At 43.4% G+C, this 21,007-nt stretch overlaps 1 protein-coding gene across 4 annotated transcripts; it reads left to right on the top strand.

The window, feature by feature from the left end:
* Positions 1-6,581: 6,581 nt before the first annotated feature.
* Positions 6,582-15,204, top strand: LOC133922855 (uncharacterized). 4 transcript variants are annotated; one of them, XM_062368373.1, is made up of 9 exons: positions 6,583-6,987; positions 7,741-7,950; positions 8,033-8,494; positions 8,641-8,751; positions 8,839-9,018; positions 12,958-13,239; positions 14,120-14,240; positions 14,330-14,456; positions 14,621-15,204. In XM_062368373.1, exons 1-8 carry the CDS (start codon positions 6,616-6,618, stop codon positions 14,449-14,451), a joined length of 1,860 nt encoding a protein of 619 aa, XP_062224357.1. In that variant the 5' UTR covers positions 6,583-6,615; the 3' UTR covers positions 14,452-14,456; positions 14,621-15,204. The 4 variants fall into 4 exon arrangements, with proteins under 4 accessions (XP_062224358.1, XP_062224357.1, XP_062224356.1 ...); XM_062368372.1 differs by having other exon boundaries at positions 14,597-15,204; XM_062368371.1 differs by having other exon boundaries at positions 14,330-15,204.
* The last annotated feature ends 5,803 nt before the right edge of the window (positions 15,205-21,007 follow it).

Genomic DNA, 21,007 nt, shown 5'->3' with positions numbered 1-21,007 from the left:
CCTGCATACATAATCTTTTCTGGTCCCGATTAGCGAGCGCTGTTCTATGTGTTGACTGCTGGAGGTGACCCAGCGACATATTTACTGCCCTCTTTACTGTTCTCTATGGTATAGATCCTCGGCAACATCAACAAGGGATATATATATATACTCTCTTTAATTTTAAATATAAGTTATTTTAAGATTAATAAAGTAGATCAAATGATATTGTTGCTCTTCATTTATTCTGTATTGGAAAAGATAACTTATTTATTTGGGAGAGTAATAGCATTTATTAAATAAGAGTAAGACGAGAGCAAAAGAGAAAAAAATACATAGAAGTTCGAGAATGACTTATATTTAGAGAATAGTTGAGGAAACTAAAACGACCTATATTTACAACCAGAGATAGTATATCCTATTTACTGTTCTATGGTATAGATCCTCAGCAACATCAACAAAAAGGATTATTTAATTTAAATAAAAATATATGCGTCTATTTTAAAAATTTGCAGATCTAGACTCATGTCGCTGTTGGAAGGGCGATATATTTTTAAAAATAAAATAAAATTAGGAGTGATTAATCGAAAGAGGAGAGTAGAAGCCGGCAATTTAATTCGCAAAGTTAAACGTCTACGACGAATACAAAACTTGTGGTATTTGGTTGTAAATTTTATAATGTATGGGATAAAACATGGGTTCTATTGCATGGACCGATGATTTTCCCCCTTCGTGCTCCTCATCTTTTTGGCGACGCAAGAGAGTTTGACGTCTCTGAAGTAGTTTCTCCAATCTCTAAAGTTTGGCCTCCTGTCACTTAAAATGTTCTCCTAGAGACGGCATTCCTCCTCTCTTTTGAAGGTTCTCAGCCTGCCGCATGAGTTCCGGTTCTCTCCGCTGATGTTCTTGTTGGCGCGCACGACATGCATTTCTCACTGGTTCATAAACAACTATAATAAGAACATTTAACTTCACTACAGATAGATTTTGACAGGGTTTTACCGTTTTCTCCTCCCTCCACTCCCTTCTCCTCTTATTGCTTGAGGCACAAATAAGCATTGTGCTCTTAGGGAGGGCCAGCTCATCTATTATATAGGAAAAGATATCGTCCATTAGATAAGCGACATCTTTTCTATGGATCCCACGCGCTTGTCACCCGTTGGAAGGGCGGCAGGCCACCTATCGTCCTTCTAACAGGCGACATGAGTCTAGATCTACAAATTTTCAAAACGAACACATATATTTAAAATTTTACGGGGCCACACTATTTAACACGCTACGTTTTAAATAATATTTTATGCACCAGCGTCCGGACCAATCCAACTTGCCAGAGCGTCCTGTTTCCAACAGGCACGCAGGTGGAAAAAACATGAAAAAGACGCATTATAAAACAGCAAAGACACTTTATATAAAAGGAAACATATGTTAGAAAACAGAAAACTTGTGTTGGAGTGATCAAACAGGTATGTGGGTGGGAAACGCATGAAATTTTCATCTCGTAACCGGAAAATCCTTATTACAAAATAGGGAAACAAACAGTGTAAAATAGGAAAGCCGGAGAACACATGTTATGAAATTAAAAAAAACGTCTATTAAGAAACCGAAAAACACATATTCCTCGACAAAAAAACATCTCTTGGCTTGAACTGGAAACATGGCTTGGCGTGACAGGAAAACATATGTCTGCGTGACCAGAAAATAATTGTTGCTTGACCAGAAAATATATGTTACAAATAATGAAACAAAAATTTCACATATTGATTTATTTGACAATATTGCACCATACATGAAGTACATAGGCAATAACACCCTGCGAGATTTCTTTTTTAAACAAGAAAATAATCACATATTCATGAAAACAATCCTTGGCTAATCAAGAAAGAACTACAAGTGTACAACAATTAGATCACCTAGTGATCGTTACAAAAGGAGTGACAAAGAGTTTGACGGTGCAAGCTACTGCTTATGCCTAATTCTTTGGCCCAGCCTTCACTTTCTCTGGATCATCACCTGCCAAATTAAATATTTATTAGCAAAGAATAACACGTCTTTATAGAATAAGTCGGACAAGAACGATGCAATATAAAATTTCCATTCCAAAAAATCATAAAACCTTGATAATTGATAACTCCAGAGTACGTGGAAATTAAATCTCCAATCAAGAAACCTATTGGAACATAACCAAATAGTTGAGCAAAAATGCTAGGAAAATAATTGCACAACACATTTTCTAATTACCTATATATAATGGGAAAGAAAGCTATGGGGCCTTGATCGGATGGTTTTGCCGAGAGAGATTTGGGTAAATCCATGGGAGAAGCGGCGACGTTCTTCCCCCTACTCGTCAGATCCGATGTCGTGTGCCCAATCACAAAACCCATTGAAACATAACTAAATCATTCAATTCAACAAAATACAAAAAATACCAAAAAAATGCATCCAATCATATGATTACCTATATCTAATGAGGAAGGAATCTATGTGGCGTTGATTGGATGGTTCTATCGGGGAGGAAGGGGAGATTTAGGTAGATCCATAGGAGAGGCGTTGTTGTTCTTCCCTTGCGCTCGCCGGATTTGACGCCGTACTTGCTAGATCTAAGAGGGGAGAGGGCGAGTAAAGGGAATGTGAAGCGCCCCGGATCATCCCGGTGCTTCAAATTTATTATACCAGTCTCTGAATCAATCGTTGTTAAATATAAATCTTACAATATGTGATAATATAGTCATACAACAAAGGGAGAGGTGAAATAAATCCACAATCCTAATAATACATAAATGACTCATGCGATCAACAGAAACCATGCCATCAGAGAGCACAGCAGAAACAGCATGGTGACACGCCACTCCACATGCAAGTCAGGTACGGACGTGACCAAGACTTATTCGTCAGCCTCACCGTTGATGTCGGTAAAGTTCGGATCTTCCTCTGAAATTATAAGCAATGGTGAGTACAAACGTACTCAACAAGTTTCAATGCTTGCCCTACATCGAGGGGTATAAATACATGCATATAGTATTGACAAGAGTAAGGCTATAAGATTAACTTTTTTGAAAAAGCCAAGTTCACACATGCAAGGGTTCATTTTTATAAAACGGGTTTTGTGAAAATACTATATCATTAATATTAAATGAAGAGGCGTTCGGCTGTGGTGAAAGTTCACCAAGGTATAAGTTTTAATATGGCCAGACACTCCGTCCACAACAACACATGGTAAGCTACCGGACCTATTTCCAAAAACAGATACACCCTACCCACTCACACTCCAAAGAAACGCACACAACCCATGCTAGTTGTTGTGATCGAATTATAGTTTGTCCATGACCGTGGACATGGCTATTCGAATAGTTTTACCTCTACAGAATGGTACACTTTACCTACAAGATGAGCTTGGCAACAAATCGTGATCATGGCCGTACGACTCAACAAAGTCATTACCCACCACAACATCATCACACTAGCTACTTTCGGGAACTAATTAGGGGTTCCTAACTTGTACTAGGCCTTCAACCGGTTCGACAAGCCTGTATCTGCTTACACCTGCTTCATGGTCTCCTGTTGCACTCCTGCAACCAGACGACCAGTAGATTAGTTGATAGGGTTTAGGTTAAGCCATGCCGCATATAGGGTTGAGTGGATGTACTGTGAAGACTAGATAGGATATCACACCAACTCGGTCCTTAATCGAGCCAAATCAAACATCTCCACAATAAGCCTGCTACATTGGCATCACTTAAACTCCCAAAGCATTCCCAGCGGGAACCCTAATTTGCCCTAGCTCTAACAAGTTATCTATTGTTACCAATATTCGATAAACCTTCCCATCCCGATAATTCACACAACACCAAAGCACCAAGTTTCACATATTTCACAGAACTAATCATGATCAAGTATGAACTAACCGTCAAGTACACAACCCTAAGCATACTAGTATCAAGGTGTTCGTCTTAGTATAGTTAAAGTTGCCAAGACGACGGTCCTAAAGTGACCAAGGTTATAAGTCAAAAGCAATCTAGCTGGCTACTCTAAAATAGGACATAACTAGAACCACAATTTAAACTATACCGGTAAGTAACACTTTATGCAATTATTCGGTAGAAAAATGGCGGCTACAGGTTGTGGTGACATAGCTTGGGTTCAACATGATCAACGAGGGAAACAGATTGAGACTTGCCTTCACTGAAATCCTCGAGGGGGTCCTGCTCAAAGTATTGTATTCTCGGCTCCTCCTCCTCGAACTCTCCGGCCGCTAAAACGCGGGCACACAAACAACACAAATACACAAAATTAATATAAAAAATACAAATTAATTTGAAATAAATATGAAACTGATGAAAAAGAATAGGATTTGAATTTAGATGAATATCGGTGAAATAATCGTCAAAATTGGAGTTGAAACAGATGGGATATAGGCTTTAGAAGTTGGCCGACAGAAGAAATTTGGGAAAAAGGAAAAGAGGAATATTGCCTACAATATTATCTAGAATAGGATTTTCGGGAAAAAGAAAAATGTTACTGTGTTGTGGGTGGGTTCACAGACTTGTGGGTCAGAGAAACTCCAGTCTATGGTCTACGGTGGACAGAAGGCGTGGACATGTTGTCGTGGCTGCTGACTGGTCTAAAAGGGTGGGGGCGATGCTGAGGTGGCTCTGACGTGGGGGGGGGGGCATGTGTCGGCGTGGGGCGAGTGGTCGTTGGGGCATCCGCGGCGAGGGCTCGCTAGAGAGCTCATCGTCGGCAGCTCCCAACCTCGAATTGGACCAAGAGAGGGTCCAAGGTGACCGGAACAGCACGTCAGAGTTGGTGGTAGACATATTGTCGATGGGCGGTGGCCGGAACATATCCAATCACTCGCTGAGGTTGGGAGCGACGGAGGCCGACAAGGAAAACAAGCGGAGAGGGGGTTTGGGTTGGGTTTTTGGGCATTGGGAGCGCACACGGGGTGCGAGGAAGTGATCTCCGCGCTCGGTTTGACCGGTGAGGCATCAACGACGACCGGCGTTGGAGGTGGAGGTCAACAACCATGGTGGCTCGGTGGCAAGGGGCTAGGCAGAGGGGCGAGGGAGGCAGAGTAAGGTCGGGTGAAGCTCTCCATGGGCCCAATTGGCCAGCGGCGGCCTCTGGTGGTGGATCGACATAAACAACTGTAGGAGGGGAAAACACACACACACACACACACACACGCACAGGAGCTTGCCTTAGCGGGCTTAGCGAGTGGCGGTGAGCTGCGATGGAGCAAGCGGGCAGCTTTTGTAGTCGGGTGGAGGGAACGGCACCAGCGGTGGGGTTCGGTGATGGCGCTCGCGCGTGGTACGACGTGCATGGCTTGTCAATGGCGACAAGCGGCGGTGATGTAGCTGCTTTGGACGTGTGTGGTGTGAGAGGGAAAAGCTGCTGGTGGTGGCTCCTTTCCTTGCGTGCTTGCGCCGGCGAGGCTGTCGGGCGGTCATCAAGCACGACGCCAGAGGAGAAAAAGGAGCGGCGACTCATCACTAATGCAAGATGACATCACGTGCGCGTGCAAGCATAGAGAGAGCGAGAGAGGGGCAGAAGGAGAGGCAAGGCTTGTGGTCAGCAATGACCTGTTGTTGCCCATACGTGGCTTAGTCCGCGCGGTGCTATGCGCTTGTTGTTGGCTCCTATGCACGGCGACCTCGCAGAGAGAGGAGGGGAGACAGGGCGGCGGAGGCGGCACAATAATTTGTCGTGGCGGTAGCAATTAGGCAGGCGGAGCCTGGCTACGATGAGCTCAAGCGCACGCACGCGAGCTGCGGGAGAAGGAGGAACAAGAAGGAGGAAGGTCGACAAGTCAGCTGGCTCGAGCGGGCCGCAGAGGAATAGAGAAAAGGAGAGGGAGTAAGAGATGGGTTGGGCTGTGGAAAGATGGGGTGAGGGAGGGGTGGGGAATCATAATGAGCCCAAGGAGGGGGAGAGGGAGAGAAGATTTTGCAATTTGGGTTGGATTGATTTCTTTGAAAATAATGATTTTTTTATTCAAACTTTGCTGAATTTTGTGATATTACAGAATGAGAGGGTACATATGACCTGGAGAGAAATACGACATGCGAGGTTGAGTCATATGGTATTCATTTTCAAACTCCACGATGCGCAAATCATGGAACCAATGGTTTTGGTCGGTTGCGGTAGTGAACTTACGATTTGTTTTCCGATTAGAAGTGATATATTTTTCGGATGCGGAGAATCCCTCTTCAATGAACGAAAGACAATCATTCTGAAACCGAAAAATCCCTATTACTTGATCGAAAAACAGTGAATTGCTTTTCTCCGATTGCGAGAGTGCTTTTCGAGTTGCAAGAGTGGGGAGCACATATTGCTTTTCTCGTTTGTAGGAGTAAAATTACTGTTTTTTCCTGTTGAGAGATGATTTTTTTGGTTTTCCGGTTGTGGAGTAATTTTATTGTTTTTTCTGGGGCGTTGAATACTTATTTAGCACGCTGGGAGTTAAATATAAGATATAGTTGTTTTATTTAAAAATATAAAAAATCAACAAAAAGCTCCTCACTGGGCCTAGAGTTCTCTTGGGCCTTGGTGGCTCCAGTCGACAGTGCAAACCGCTGATGACTTCCCCGTCGTCGTCGTCGCCTTCCTCCGCACTCCGCAGAAATCCAAATCAAAATGCCGTCCCCGTCTCCCCTCCGCCCGCCTCCTCTATCCCCCTCCCTCAAAACCCTACCACTAACCCGCACCCCTCGCCTCCGCCCTCTCCGCCTCACGCCTCGCGCCAGCGGTCGCGTCGGGGAGATGCGCGTGGCGGGAGACGACGCCGCCGGGGGCCTCACCCCGATCTCTCGGTGCTACGAGGGCCGTCTCGCGAGGCTCCAACTCTCCGGCGCCGCGTGGCGGGAGCAGGCGGTCGCCGCGGCGGCTGCGGCCGATGGAGGGGCTGCCGCGGAGGCGCACCTCGCCGCTGGCGCCGACGCCATGGCCATCGAGGTCTTCCTCCCCGGAGTCGATGGTGGCGAGAGCAGCGCTGCGTCCACACGAGTGGTGAGCTCTCCGGGTTGCACGTCCACGCACCCTACCTTCTGTTTGCTCCGCCATTGGATTGCAGTCTGTTTTCTGTCGTGTAAAAGGGGTTCCTGGAGTTTGCACCAGTTTAGCTGTCACTTGCGAGGTACTACTATTGTGCACTAGTTTCCACTTCCACGCACCCCCTGTGTTTCGGTTTCGTCCGCCATTGGATTGCAGTGTGCTTACTGTAGCCTAAAATGACCTCCCTAGAGTTCGCATTATTTTAGTTGTGACTTGTGAGATACTACTATCAAGTGGATGTACCAATCTCGTCATGCTGTGCTTTTGTCTATTTAAGCTCTGCAGGTCAATTGGGAATTTTGTTACGCCATGTGCTAACTGTATGAACATTCGTTCCAATCTACACAGTTTAGTCCGAACACTATTTTTTTTAGAGTCACTACATTGTGGGAGCTTGCTTCGTATGAACCAGCGTAGATGGGCCAAACATTTTGAAAATGGCGAAAACCAGCATGTATGTTCCTCCTGGTAATGTTTGTTGGTATTAGATCAAGCAGCTTGGTGTGTAGGAAATTTATGTTACCATAGAGGTTTTTGTGGTCTATTCACATAACGAGCTTATCCACGTTTTATTGTAGTGTGTCCCTAGGAGGTACCTACTGGTTTACTTGTGTATGGGAAAAACTGAAAATTTAGAAAAGTCTTGAATTTCGGTCGGATTTTCTGTCTTTTCGCTCGATCATGAGGAAGTTCTGGCAAATTTTGTAGATTTTGCAAGCCAAGGAAGTCAAAGACAAGGCCAGTAAGATAAGGAAAGAATTTGGCTCTGGGTTTTTCTCTGAAAACGAACCTGATTCAGAGAGTGTTTTGGCAATGGCCTTTAAGCAAGTTGTAATGCAGCGGCTCTCAAACTTTCGGCTTGAGGTCTTCTCCCCCGGTTCAGAGAGGGACTTCCAAGATTTGGGCAAATCCCGAAAGGTGCAATGCTGCAAAGTTTTGGATTGGTTTTACATATTGTTTTTGTCTGCCTAATTCTTGCTGATTCGTGAATGTACACCAGGTGTCTCTGGATTTTAGTATCAGCTCATCAGATGAAAAACTTCTGTCTTCTCTTGCTGAAGCCATTTTCTCCTGTGTCATTGAGGATACCAGAAAGAATTACCTCAGGGGCACAGGCAGTTTGTTTCAGAAGCGACAGCTGAACTGCTCAATTGATTCCTCTGTATGTGTACACAGAATTTACGAGGCAGAAGTAGTGAGGAACGCTAAGAGATGCTTGGAGAGTTTTAGTATACTGAAGTCTCATCTCGAAGTGCACCAACCAAAGAATGGATGGTGGCCACCTCCAAATTATGAAAGTTTGGTGAAGATCGGGGGTCCTGAGTTTGTCCTTTGGGCCAACGAGTACATTCCTGCCTATAAACTGCAAATTAATGCCAAAGCATTTGAGAATACAAATCTTGAAGGCCGTCATGAGTTAGCAAATAATAAATGGGAAGTTCTCTTAGCCCACTTTCAACTGGTACTATGTCATTCCCTCCCTACTCTTCATGTAAACATATTTATTTTCTGGAAATAAATCAATAATAGAGCCCGGGATATGCAAAATCTGAATTTGATCCTTCTTATTCTTTTTAACTTGTTTTTGCCCATTTCCACCACTTCTAGGTGGAACTAGGGGATGTTCTGGACATGTACTTTGAAGATCAATTTACTTTACCAGGCAAAACTTTCCATCCTTGCTGGAGTTCATATCCATCAAAGATTAAAAAGAACAATGTATGCTGGTACTTTCTCGGTCGAAGTTTACTCACTTTCAATATTTATTGAGTTCCATTTGTCAACTTATATTTTCTGTTTATGCAGGGCTATTTGAACAACCTTTTTCCTTTCTTGGCTGGTGGCTGTGTTATTCTTTTGGTTGGCGTCCTTGCTCAGTTATGCTGGCCTCAATCTCTTAGAGGCAAAAGATTATTCACGGAAAATTCTAATGTTTCATCATCTCAGAGCTATTGTTCTGATATCCACTCTCTGGATAACAGTGAGGTACTCATCTAGCCCTTGTAAATCTGTTGTTTGTCCAAGGGACGTTTTAGTGATGGATTCTTTTTTGTGATGCCCCATTACTATTTCACCAACCTTGATTCCCTACAGTAGTGTAATATTTCAAATAATTACCTGAATGGAAGTTATTCATACTTTTTTAGATAGTTTAATTTTGTGCTTACATACCATGGTTTTCAAGGCATCATCATACACCACTGTAGCCTACTATAAGTTTTTCTTAATTACAAGGTGTGGTGGCTCACTATCTAATGCTATAATTTTTTCTTAATTTCAAGAAATATGTATTTTTTGTGTGAGCAACCGTCCAAACAGTATTCTAATTAATCATTAAGTCGATTATTTTCTTAATCACGACTTCAACGATTAATCAGAATACCGCTCCGGTAGTCCTGTCACGTGTTTTGTGTCCAAGATCAGAACACATGCCTTTCCAACATTTAACATCACAATACAGATTAATAAAAATCGAGTAATTAACATTAAATCACAAGTACCTAAGCATTTACAAGTTATTACAAACCGACTCAACTCCTAACTAACAAAAGAAACTACGCAGCTAAAGACTAAAGACTGTACAACAAAAGAAGGATAGAGCTAGATGCCTTCAGACTCCATCACAAAAGCATGACCTCCGAGTAGTTACCTACTCATGCCCGCCACCACTCTCGGCAGGCGTGAAGTAGCCAAAGACCAACTCCCCCTCGTCGGTAGCACCTGTAATAGCAACGTGAGTACGAAGGTACTCGCAAGACTTAATTTATAATGGACACTTATAAATAGTCCGACTCCAAGGATTATGCATTTGGATATTAACAAGAAAATGCCATATGGTTAAGTAAATTTCATATACGAAAGCAAATTTCACATACACATGTGTGAGCATCTATATTTGACCAAAGTAACATACTGATCCATAACCATTAACTGAACATAATGTAAAAGGAACCATAAGAATAAAATCTGTAAAGCATCATCTCAACCCATCAACCACCTCAATCCACATTTGTAACTCTACGACTGCTGCAAATGTACAGAAGCATGCTCATGACCGAGAGTGTGGCATTTCGAAATGTTTTACACCCTGCAGGGGCACTCCTTTATCTACATGACTCGAGGACTATACGGCTTGTAAGACCACACATGTCCATGAAGGGGTACTCATGTCAACCTTTTTCCAATAAGCTCTGATCGTTTGATCATGCGTCGATAGGTGCGGGGGTCATCCAGAACTACTTCCAGAGCAAACTGGATATTCTAACCGGCCTCATGCCCGACACCATTGACCTGCACGCCAAAAAGCCACAACTATAAAGGTAATCGGCATATTGTTCACATATACGACATGTAGTCAGTACGGAAAGTGCTAAAACCAACTGCAACAACGATCGGTGCTTAAACGATGCAAGCGGTCTACGGTGTCCGGGTTCCTCTCCCGACCTACGAAGGGGAACTCCACATTCGGACAGGAGAAACACCCCTAACACCGTTCACATCTCGATTCATCCTCATCACTCATCCCAACACCATCAACCCATCACTATGATCATTGTGCAAGTAATTAAAGCCTATGTTTGCGAACGATGAAACCTTTCACTGCTCAACTTCTACCGATGACTTAAGCAATTGCTAAACATCACGAATAACATTTTAAGTTAGGCAACATCATATTAAACTTAGGCTACAAGGATACAGATCAACAATTATTCAAAATAGGAGAATTAGTGCATCAATGTAGGTTCTACCCGACATCGACTCGAACTCACGCATGACATACATAAAGCATATTTATCACATTATATGATACGGGATCCAAAATATTGGGAGAAATATGCTTATATGCTTGTCTTGCTGCTCAGGTGACCGTCTAATGTTACCCGTGCAACACTCGCAGAATTCCGGTAGATCGGCGTCGCCTTCAACCACGCTCGCGACACGCTTTGGTTCTTCGTTCACTAAAGAAAAACGTGTACAATGATGAGCATGAATGAAGTGCAACAATGTATACTACAATATGTACAATAACAAGCTAAAGGTGTAAAACATACGAAGGAACAACGAAATTTACGAACTAAACAACGTCTGAAAAATAACAGGATGTCGGAGATTCCGGGCTGACCTCGGAATATCCGGGTTCCGGAACCTCCTGGCTATCCTCCAGACTGGGGTCTCGATTAGCCATTTTTTTGATTAACCCGGAACCTCCGGGTGAGTCCGGATACTCCGGGTCGGGCCGGACATTCCGGGTGAGGCTCTGAGTGGGGCTCTCTCTTTGCTAACTCCAAAACGAATCTACCCGGTTAATCCGGACTATCCGGGTTATGGTCGAGTTGAGTTCTAAAGTGTTTTTCCTCGGCCGATTCTACTCGCATGTTAAATCTATACTACACAAACATGTATTTGTACTATACAAAAGGTTCTAGACTTAAATTGCACACTAACTCCACATGAATTTTGAATACAATTCGACGGGATTTTCACTGGGCTACCTGGACTATCCGGGTTGATCCGGACTATCCGGGTTGTCCAGAGAGGTTTCTTCGTGGGGAAAACTCGGTCGATTTGATTTGCGAGCCTCTCCAAGCCAAATGGAAACATGTTTGGGATAGTTCATGGAGTCTAGAATTCATTCCAAATCTCATCCAAATCCTTGTTTTAGCTCCAAAGCTCAAGAATTCAAGAACTCACAACTTTCGCTCCAAACTCAAAATCGACCAAACAAATCTTACATTCTTGCTATGGGAAGTCTAAGGGACTTACCCACGGTGCTTGTAGAGGTTGGTGATTGTCGGGGAATGGAGGAAACACTCGGGAAGAGGAAGAACGCCGGTGCTCCTCTTTCTTCAACAAAGAACTCCAAAACGAGTCAAAATCGGCTCGAATCTTCCGGGAAAATGAAAATGAATGGGATGGATGGATAGCTTATGAGCTCTGATCGCGTGAGTACCATATACTTACCTCAAATCCTTCTCTTGAGGTTGGATTTTGGGGAGAGGGAGAAAGTGCTTGAGAGAGGGAGCTCTCAGCTCCTTGGGCCGGTTGGGAGCGCGGGGGTGAGAGAGAGGGGGTGGGTGGGGCAGCTGTTGCTCATGAGGGAGAGAGGGGTGGTTGGCCCACTCCGGTGGGGCCCGCTAGCTAGAGAAAGAAGTCCGTTTCAACTGTGAAAACTATTCTTTCTTCTCCCAAATTTCCTTCGCTCGTCTATTTGACTCTAAACGAAGTGCTCTGATGTTCCGAAACGAATTTACTCAAAATTAAATATCATGCTTAAGAAGCATGATTAGGTTTAATTATGTGATTATGGATTTGAGACGTGATATTTTGTAAGGGAAAAAAAATGCAATATGCATAAATCTACTGACCAAGGCAGGTTAGCAGATCCATTGTAATGATATATATTCTTTTCCCCAGGATGATCTAGCTTCTAGATACTTAACTAAGTTTCTATAATGCAAGCCCAATCATCCATCAGTCAGAATATAATCCTTTGATTGCTCTTTTCCAAAGATTGATCAAGCTGAGTCAAAGGCACACTTGTTGTTATATGTGCTTAAGACCGGATTAATGTGTTTATGTGCCTAAGTAAGACCAAATTAATGTGTTTTTCCTTGTGTTACATGGACGCGGGTGCGGGTGTCGGAGTCCGACTCGTGTCGGGGCGTCCGATTCGGCAAATTTTTTTGGGACACACCAAATACCACTTGGAATCCGCCACGGGTGTCGGAATCCGACACGGGTGCGCGAGTGTCCGACTCGGCAAAAAATTTTGGACACCGGTGTCCGGGTAACACAAATTCCCTAAAAAAATATGTGCTTATGTGCAAGCTGCACAGTTGGATCATAGCATGACTACTCTATTGATTTTTCTCTCAGTTTATCTTGTGCACTGCATATTTTGTCTGATTTTATCCTATTGATCAGATACAAGCTTATTGCACGTCTGTTGTTAAGAAAATGAAAGATTCATTTGGCTGCCCTGGTGATATAATGGTTGATGCAAACATTGGAGCTTGGGTTGGAGAACTTCCTGACTGCTTCAAGGGCATCAGTAGAGAGGAAAATGCTGCTTCTGATGATGTTCAGCATCCCTGCACTTATAGCCAAGAAAATCAACCCCAGTTGGTGCCACCTAATGTTAAGATGGTCCATTTGGAACAAAATGATAAAACTCAGGAGACTCTACAAAATATCGCAAGTTTTCAGGTACCTTTATCTGACTTGTAAAAGGTTTTCTTTTTGTAGCAGGTGAAAAAAATGCATTTTGTTATAATGATGTATCTGAGAACGTGCGAATAGCACGGTGGTAAGACCTCTAGGTGTGAGGCTACCGAGCAGGGATCGAATCCTAGTTCTCGCAAAAAAAAGGCCCCTCGCGCGTGTTCCCCGCGGTCGTGGTGCGGTCGCTTAGCGATAGCGTGCGGGTTGTAACCGGCTTTCGAGGCCTTTTCTCGACCTTAATGCAACACCTTCGGGATGTCTCTCCCTGGGGTCGAGTTATAATGATGTATCTACCAAGTACCAATTCAGATGTCTATGATTATCTGAGATACTTACTTGGTTTATAATAGATTGCAAATTCCCTTGGGATATTTGGAAAATACTGAAACCTTTCCATAGACATATTATTTATCATGTGATTTATTAAATTCTTGATGTGCCTGCTAAAGTATAATGCACTTCCTTTTTCCATCTTGTAGTACCTTTTTTCCACATACTGAACTGTTCTTTGGTCACAACTGATGAGGAGGAGACAACACTTTCTCTTTTTTGTTTGTACAGCAGTTGTTTTATTTGTTTGACACTATGGTATTAGTGGAACTTTTTTTTAACCTCTATAGGATTGTAATGCAGGGCTAGAAAATAGTACTGTTATAGTCCACTTGGAAACAAGTTGTAGGTGCAACGTTTTTTAAGTTTTCCTCTAAGCTGGGTTGCATAAAGCATCCAATGTTATTTTGTGTTGCGTTTAAAATTATATGATGGCAATAGTTCCCTGCAACTTTGTGAAAGCAACAATCATTTCAGTCTCCTGAGCCAATCAGCTCAAACTTACACCCCCATCACTTGGTTCACCTATTTGTAGGTGGTCATGTCAGAAGAAGGTAAAGTAGTGGGTTTTCAGCCAACTAACTGCCTAGGTGTGAATCACTGGGCAACAAATCCGCTAGCATCACTTCTGTATCAAGGGCGGATGCTTTCTCCAGGTACTACTATGGGACTACGAACCTATTCTCAATATTTTTATGACGATGTACGTCTTTTTTGTCTAATACTTTAAAATGGATATTGTCAGACTTTCTGGAGCCAAGGCTCAAAATTTCTCGTCCAGCTAAGGTTGTCCCAATTGAATTATTGATGTCCGTGAATCCAGAATCTTTTTTTGCTTTGGCGAGGCCTGTTCGTGATCCATGCTAACAGAGGTGCTTTATCACATTCTATTTCTCCCCCACTTGTTTTCTATCTTAGCTATTTCTTCCCTGCGTATAATTTCTATAATCACTACTGCTCCTGTTTATCCAAAAGCTTGTAGTTGCCGACTTCTCGATTGGGGCTTTTGCAGTTTTACTCTGTGTGGCTTTTGCAGATTTACATGGTTTGCTGTTACAAGATGCTGTGCAGATGCATGAACTTTTGACATAGCAGACCGAGAGGAATTTCTTGTTGGTCCGTGGAATGGTACGAAGGCTAGGGGGTAAACACGGATTTATATACATCTAGACACCACGAAAAGCTGCTTCACTGCTTGCCTTGCATGTGCATGGAGAAGTACACGGATGAAAACTTGTACAGCTTTAATTGCAATTGGGTAGTGCAAACAACGATCATGTGTTGTAGCAGCAGAGACTCACACTCGTGAGGTTCGAGTAGGTCGTTCAAGCATGGGTTTGTATTGATCCACTTCTAAAAAAGTTACTTCTGAAGGCATTATTCGTGAGGTTCATGTGCATGAAAAATATCACTGGTACGAAGGCAGTTACTTCTGAAGGTCGCTGAATTACACAGATTCCTGATGACATGGCTTATTCCCGTTGATGATTAGCAGCAGGGGCAGACCCAATACAGGGACATGTTTTGCAAAAACAATTGCAGTTAGTAGGTATAATACATGTGTATACTTGTAACTGGGCCAAATTACGTTTATTTGAGTACAAACTTTCTAAACGGCTACCTCTCATTGTCTATGGATCTGACGCTGCGCACTGGTTCTCCACCAAAAAATGGATGCATCAACATTTTTAAAGAACTGAATCCATCAATGTTTGGAAAACTGCCTCTTGATCGTGATGCGGTTTCTAAGCAATGTTGGATTCTCTACTTGCAGAATAGACATTCTTTTTACTGATGTTAAATTAAAAGTCAAGACATCGATAAGCGCTCTGTGCTCACATCAAAAGTTTGCTTTGTGTTCTACGGGATAAAACTGCTCTTTGCATATCATTGGAGATGCATGTCGCGTGATCAGTTTACCCAGCAATCTCACAGGCTCCTTCAGCTCCACAATCTCTAGGCCAGCTGGTGAGAGGGTCTAGCAAGCAGCCATATTCTACAGGCCACACAAACGAAAGCACATTCCACCAGGTAGGTTGCATTGTGTACTTGTATTCGATGGTCTTAATCCCATCAACAAATTACCGAAGTTCAAAGTGACGTCCGATTGAGTTTTGTCAGCAACAACTTGCCATTCCAGATTCAGTTTTGCTATCCACTTTCTTGGAAGTATCAGAATAGCAATATCTTAACAGCAAGATTCTTTGTCATAGAGATTCAATTATTATTGTACTCAAACTAAACAGCAATAGTGATGGGAAAAAAAATTCTCTGCATCAGTGAGTATGCGAAGTTGAACAGCCGGATGAGCCGAAGCCTGATCGTTGCCCTGAGCCATTCCTGGCAGGGGTGTGGGTGGATTGCTCGAGAGAGGCGTCGGGGCCTCGCCGAAGGCCTAGATCGACTGCACGGCTGCGCATCTACACGTCCTCTAGGCTCGTCGTTGGGTTGCCGAAGGGACAAGAGAGGCAATGCCCGCGAATTCAGGGCGTGTTTGGTTCAGCTCGTTTCGCTCGACAAGGCTAGTCTTGCCAGCGTCGGAGAGCAGTTTCGACTCGCTTAGACTGACGAAGTAAATCCTGGAAAACGCAGCACCACGACCGCGAGCAAAACAATCAAACGTCCGATTTCTTGCCCAGCCAGGGAAGACAAGCAGTGGCAAGGGATCCAAGCGCGCCATAGTTTAGGATGACGGCAGGGGTGGGTAAATAAAGCCAACTATATTTGAAACAACTCAATGTTTTAAGTAGTACATATAGTAGGAATCATGACAAAGACTGTTCAAAGAGACCATGCAATAGCCACAAAAACAAAACAATGCCAGTTTAGCATCGACACCTTTATTTATAGGCATCCATCCAATTAAGAAAGAAGCCTGACAAGATTTTAGGCCTAACATTTAATTGAACCACGGAAATTCTTGAGTGAACATATCGGGTAAGATGATACTGAAACAATACATGGTTAGTTGTTTCCAATATAAGAAATATGGCAATACGAAACATCATCATGTACTTAAATAGTGTATGTATCGCGGGGTCAAAGGAATTGTGGTATCCAATACGTCAATCTACAACTGCACCAATAGAATATAAATGGATATTACTTTTCAAAATACCAAGTAATACCAAGATCTCTGCGCGCTTCTGAATTAGTGTCTCTATCCTTCAACTGCACGCACGCACGCACGCTTCAAGCCCTTGGAGCCCTCCCACGCCATGTAGCGGGAGGCCACTGAGCGAACTTCGGCTGTGCATCATAGCAGCACTGCAGCACCCAGGAGCAACCAAAGTCATAATTTGCATCAGGGTTCACTTCTTAGCTGCTGCTAGTAATCCAACAGCGAGGATTCGTAAAACGAAAAAAAAGAAGAAAACTAACAGCGAGGTTGCCCAGCTGCAAAAAATATGTACTGCAGTCATAGCTCATAGGCATGTAATGAAAGCTTGCAAAAATGGATTGACATACCATGTCACCACAACAGAAAGGGTAAGAATACGTCAGCCGCATTAGAGCATGAACCACACTATAGTTGGACCTTGTAATTGTGGTTGTTTATCGGAGGAAAGGGGATGACGACAATGGAGGTTGTTGGTAGTTATGGTGGGCATAAGGAGACGGTGGCGTGAGAGAGAGAAAGCGAGGATTGGCCAGGCGTCAGACCTCTGGACGGTGAGAAGAAGGGTTTTTCTTCAAATTTTTACTTATCTCTTTATTGATGATTTATCTCTCTTTATATAGAGAGGTTAACTTGGTTGCTAAGTAATATATTGCAATTTGAAAAGTTTTGAAAAACTCTAATCTACTTAGTGGGGAAAAAAACGACGTGGACAAGGACGCCACTACTGTACCGACGGTACTGTTCACGGGTGTGAACAGTACCGACGAGTGGGCTTTTGGGCAGGCCGATCTTATTGGGCCATAGACTGGATCTTGACCCATGACATCTCTTCCCCCGTTCACTTGCAGGCTCCGCATGCTGCAAGGTAGGGGCTATAGTTGAAGCTCGAGGAAGTCCCATGTTGAAGAACGAATTCTGCTCCCATGCGGCTCCCTGGCGTGACGAGGTAGGGTCGGGATGGTTGATGAAGAACTACATTCGCCTTGTGTTGATGATGATGTTGGTAGCCTGAAGTCAAAGGAGCACGTAGATGATTGCATCGCCATTGATGTAGGTGAAGGAGGTAGACTCGGCGTTGAACGTGACAAAGATGTGGATCATGACGACATCGTGTTTTGTGCTGGAGATGTCGTTGAAATCCACGAACAACGTTGTTGTGCCCGTTGTTGAATTCCTGCAAGACAGAGTTAACGTGTATCTTGTAGATGTTGATATCTGTCATGCACTGGTAGTACGTCAAATGTTGGGCGGGGGAATTGGAGATCCTGCGCGCAAAACACGATCCTCCTAGTTCCCATGGAAACGAGGCAAGTAGGTAGTCGATGAGGACCATCCCAAGAGCGATGAATGGCCGGCAGGTGACGGTTGGTGCGTTGCGTAACACTTGGATGGCGGAGATTGGTGACACGATGGTTATAGGCAGGGTCACCAGTGGAACAATGATCTCCAAATCATGTTGTGTGATGATGTCAATGACCTTGTTGGAGATGGTGTGGATGGGAAGGGTGGGCGTGCGTTTCTCCTGAACGCCGATGGTTGCTAGATGCAATGGAGGTCGAGCAACCGTGGTCGCCAGATTGGTCATGGTGGAGATGGAAGAGCTGGTGACAACCACATCATTCGGTCCACCAGGATCAATTGGCCATGCAATGGTGTGGTCGCCGGTGCACGCAGGAATGCGACAGGTGACAACGGAGTAATCCTCGCAACTTGAAGTGGATGTTGGAGTAGCGATGTTCGGCTTGGTGTTTACAAAGTCGCGGTTGCTGGAGGAACTGGTAGCTCCCATTGTCATAACATTGTAGTCTGTTGCGGCTGGACCTTGGAACACCATGCCATGGAGCAGGCGTCATTGGCCTTGCATGCAGCAACGTCACGGCCTGCTGGTTGTGGTGGTGCCATGCAGTGTGGATCATCATTGATGAAGTCACGACCAACCACTATGAAGAATAGGTGTTTGCAGTCGTAGTTGTTGCTAAACTTCTCATCGCACTGAGGGCAAAGGTTGAGACACCACCTCTCCATAATCTCCTTTCTAGTGAGGCGCTTGATCGACAACAGTCCTGTGGGGTTAGCATTTGGAGATGCCTTAGGGCCTCTTGCCCCAGGTGTGATCTCCAAGTTAGCCACAGGTGGCAAACGAGAGTTTGTGGCTGCTCAAGTGCCATAAGCCTTGGTGGGGGACACCATGACCATGGACATCACAAAATCTTGTATAGCGGTTGTGTGTTCCTCCTGAACACTAGGGGATGCCATAATAATAGGTTCTTCGTTGTGTGCGATCTAACCATCAGAAGAGAAAAAATTTAGGGTTATGGGAGAGAGCAGATGGTACGACAAAACCTGCCAAAAGGAAGTCTCCGGTCACATCCTCCGCAAATTTTGGAGAAGCAGATGAGACGACGCCATGCATGTCAGAGAAAATGTCATGGAGGAGAGTGTCGATGCCGGCGGAGGAGTCATCATCGAGCACACCTAGGGAGATATGGGCATTACCGCCTGATGTCGAGATAGGGTGGAAGACCGGCGTAGAGGAAAGGCTGATGAACGTAACTCCTAACGAATTCCTTGCCTGATGATGTATAATTTAAGGAACACGATTGTAATTGTAGTAAAATCTAAAACATAATTTGTTAGCTTCTCATGTTACAATTATGTACTTCTGGACTCACGGTTGTAACTAGTCTATCTGACGGATTGTAATTGACGGTTGTTTGAGTTGTAACTGGATGGTGGCGCAACAATAAACAACAGTGCGTCTAGGCGCAGAATAAACTCACTGTGTGTGTATAGATACACACACGGCAGCGCTATGCTACAGTACCAACAGACGGGGTTGGACCAATGCTACAGTACCAGGGGGAGGAGTGGGCTGGTTGGGTGTTGGGCTTTAGGGTTTAGAATACTATTCTACACCATAGGTGTAGTATAGCACTTATATATAATAATAATAATAATAGAACTCAGCATATGCAGAATGAAAGTTTGACATTCTTACTCATTTTCTTAAGTAGTTGTTCTCCATTTACACCGGTTGCAGGCGGAACTAGGGAATGTTCTGGACATGTACTTTGAAGATCAATTCACATTGCCTGGCAAATCTTTTTACCTCGCTGGAATTCAGATCCATCAAAGATTAAAAAGAACAAGAGTGAAATTCACCGGCGATTCTTAAACTTGTCCCACATTCTCATACGGTCCCTGAACTTTCAAAATGCAGATCTATATCCTAAACTTGCCAAGTGTATCACACGTGGTTCAAATCGTCTTAATCAGCACTGAATTGACTACCTGGTGTAACAACCCGTATTTTAGCATTTAGAATAGTAGTCAAATTTCAGTCCAGACTTGAACTTTTTATAAAATTAGGTCAAACTAAAAATTGTAGAATTAAATTGAGCTAAGTATCTCAAATCCACCTCGAATTCAAGATTTAAAAATTCAAAGTTGCATTAATTGGTCATGTGCATTTCGGAATTATTGGTTCTCCTGGATCTTGTTTGTGTGATGATTTGAGTTAGACCCGAGTTCAAACTTTGTTCTCCAAATCTTCCAGATCAGATTCTTATCCTTCCCCATGCAAATGTTAAATTTGAATCTAATTCGAATTTATGCTCTTTGTATTAAACTTGGTTCTGCAGGAATTTGAATTCGAATCCAAACTTTCTAAATCCTAATCTATCCCTTGATCCGATCCCTCATTTATTTTAAACCATAAATCAACTCCCGAATCACATCCCAGAATCTATCTATCGTTTTCCACGTAAATCCATAAATTCTAAATTCCTAATCTCGTTTTTTTCACAAATCCTTTTTCCTTATCAGACCTTGATCCATCTCTATGATATCATTGTCCCACAGCTGGAATCCTCTTTCTCGGACTCACAATCTAAACCTATTTCTCAAATGCTTTCCCAGTCAGGATGTTTCATTTTCCCAAGGCCATCCTTTCCTCTAAATCCCTTGGGGCATATTTCCTTTTGGATCCGAAACATTTGGAATTGGTCTCTAGTCCTAACATTCTGAATCGCTAGATTAATCCTAAATCTATTCTTAATCTCTTAATCTTCTCGGGCCAGATCTCCTTCCTTTTACTCGAGGTCTAGCCCAACCCAACGAAAGTGTTATGAAGTAAATGTGAGTTATCAATTAGTTTAGGAGGGATGACTCTCGAATGGACACCCTCTTTGTCTTAAGAAAAAACATGAAATTGTTCATTCACTATGTATAAATCAACAAGTAAAAAAACTTGAAAAATGTTTCGCTTCTTCCTACCCCTAATGAACTGCTAGGTGATTTAGC

This window comes from Phragmites australis, chromosome 6 (genome assembly GCF_958298935.1).
Source record: "Phragmites australis chromosome 6, lpPhrAust1.1, whole genome shotgun sequence".
Lineage (NCBI taxonomy): Eukaryota > Viridiplantae > Streptophyta > Magnoliopsida > Poales > Poaceae > Phragmites > Phragmites australis.
This window is presented reverse-complemented; position numbering and strand designations above follow the sequence as displayed.

Coding starts and splice junctions, on each gene's coding strand:
- LOC133922855 (XM_062368373.1), top strand. CDS start 6,616: ATGCCGTCCCCGTCTCCCCTCCGCCCGCCTCCTCTATCCCCCTCCCTC. Junction 6,988..7,740: donor GCGCTGCGTCCACACGAGTG/GTGAGCTCTCCG, acceptor CAAATTTTGTAG/ATTTTGCAAGCCAAGGAAGT. Junction 8,752..8,838: donor CAAAGATTAAAAAGAACAAT/GTATGCTGGTAC, acceptor CTGTTTATGCAG/GGCTATTTGAACAACCTTTT.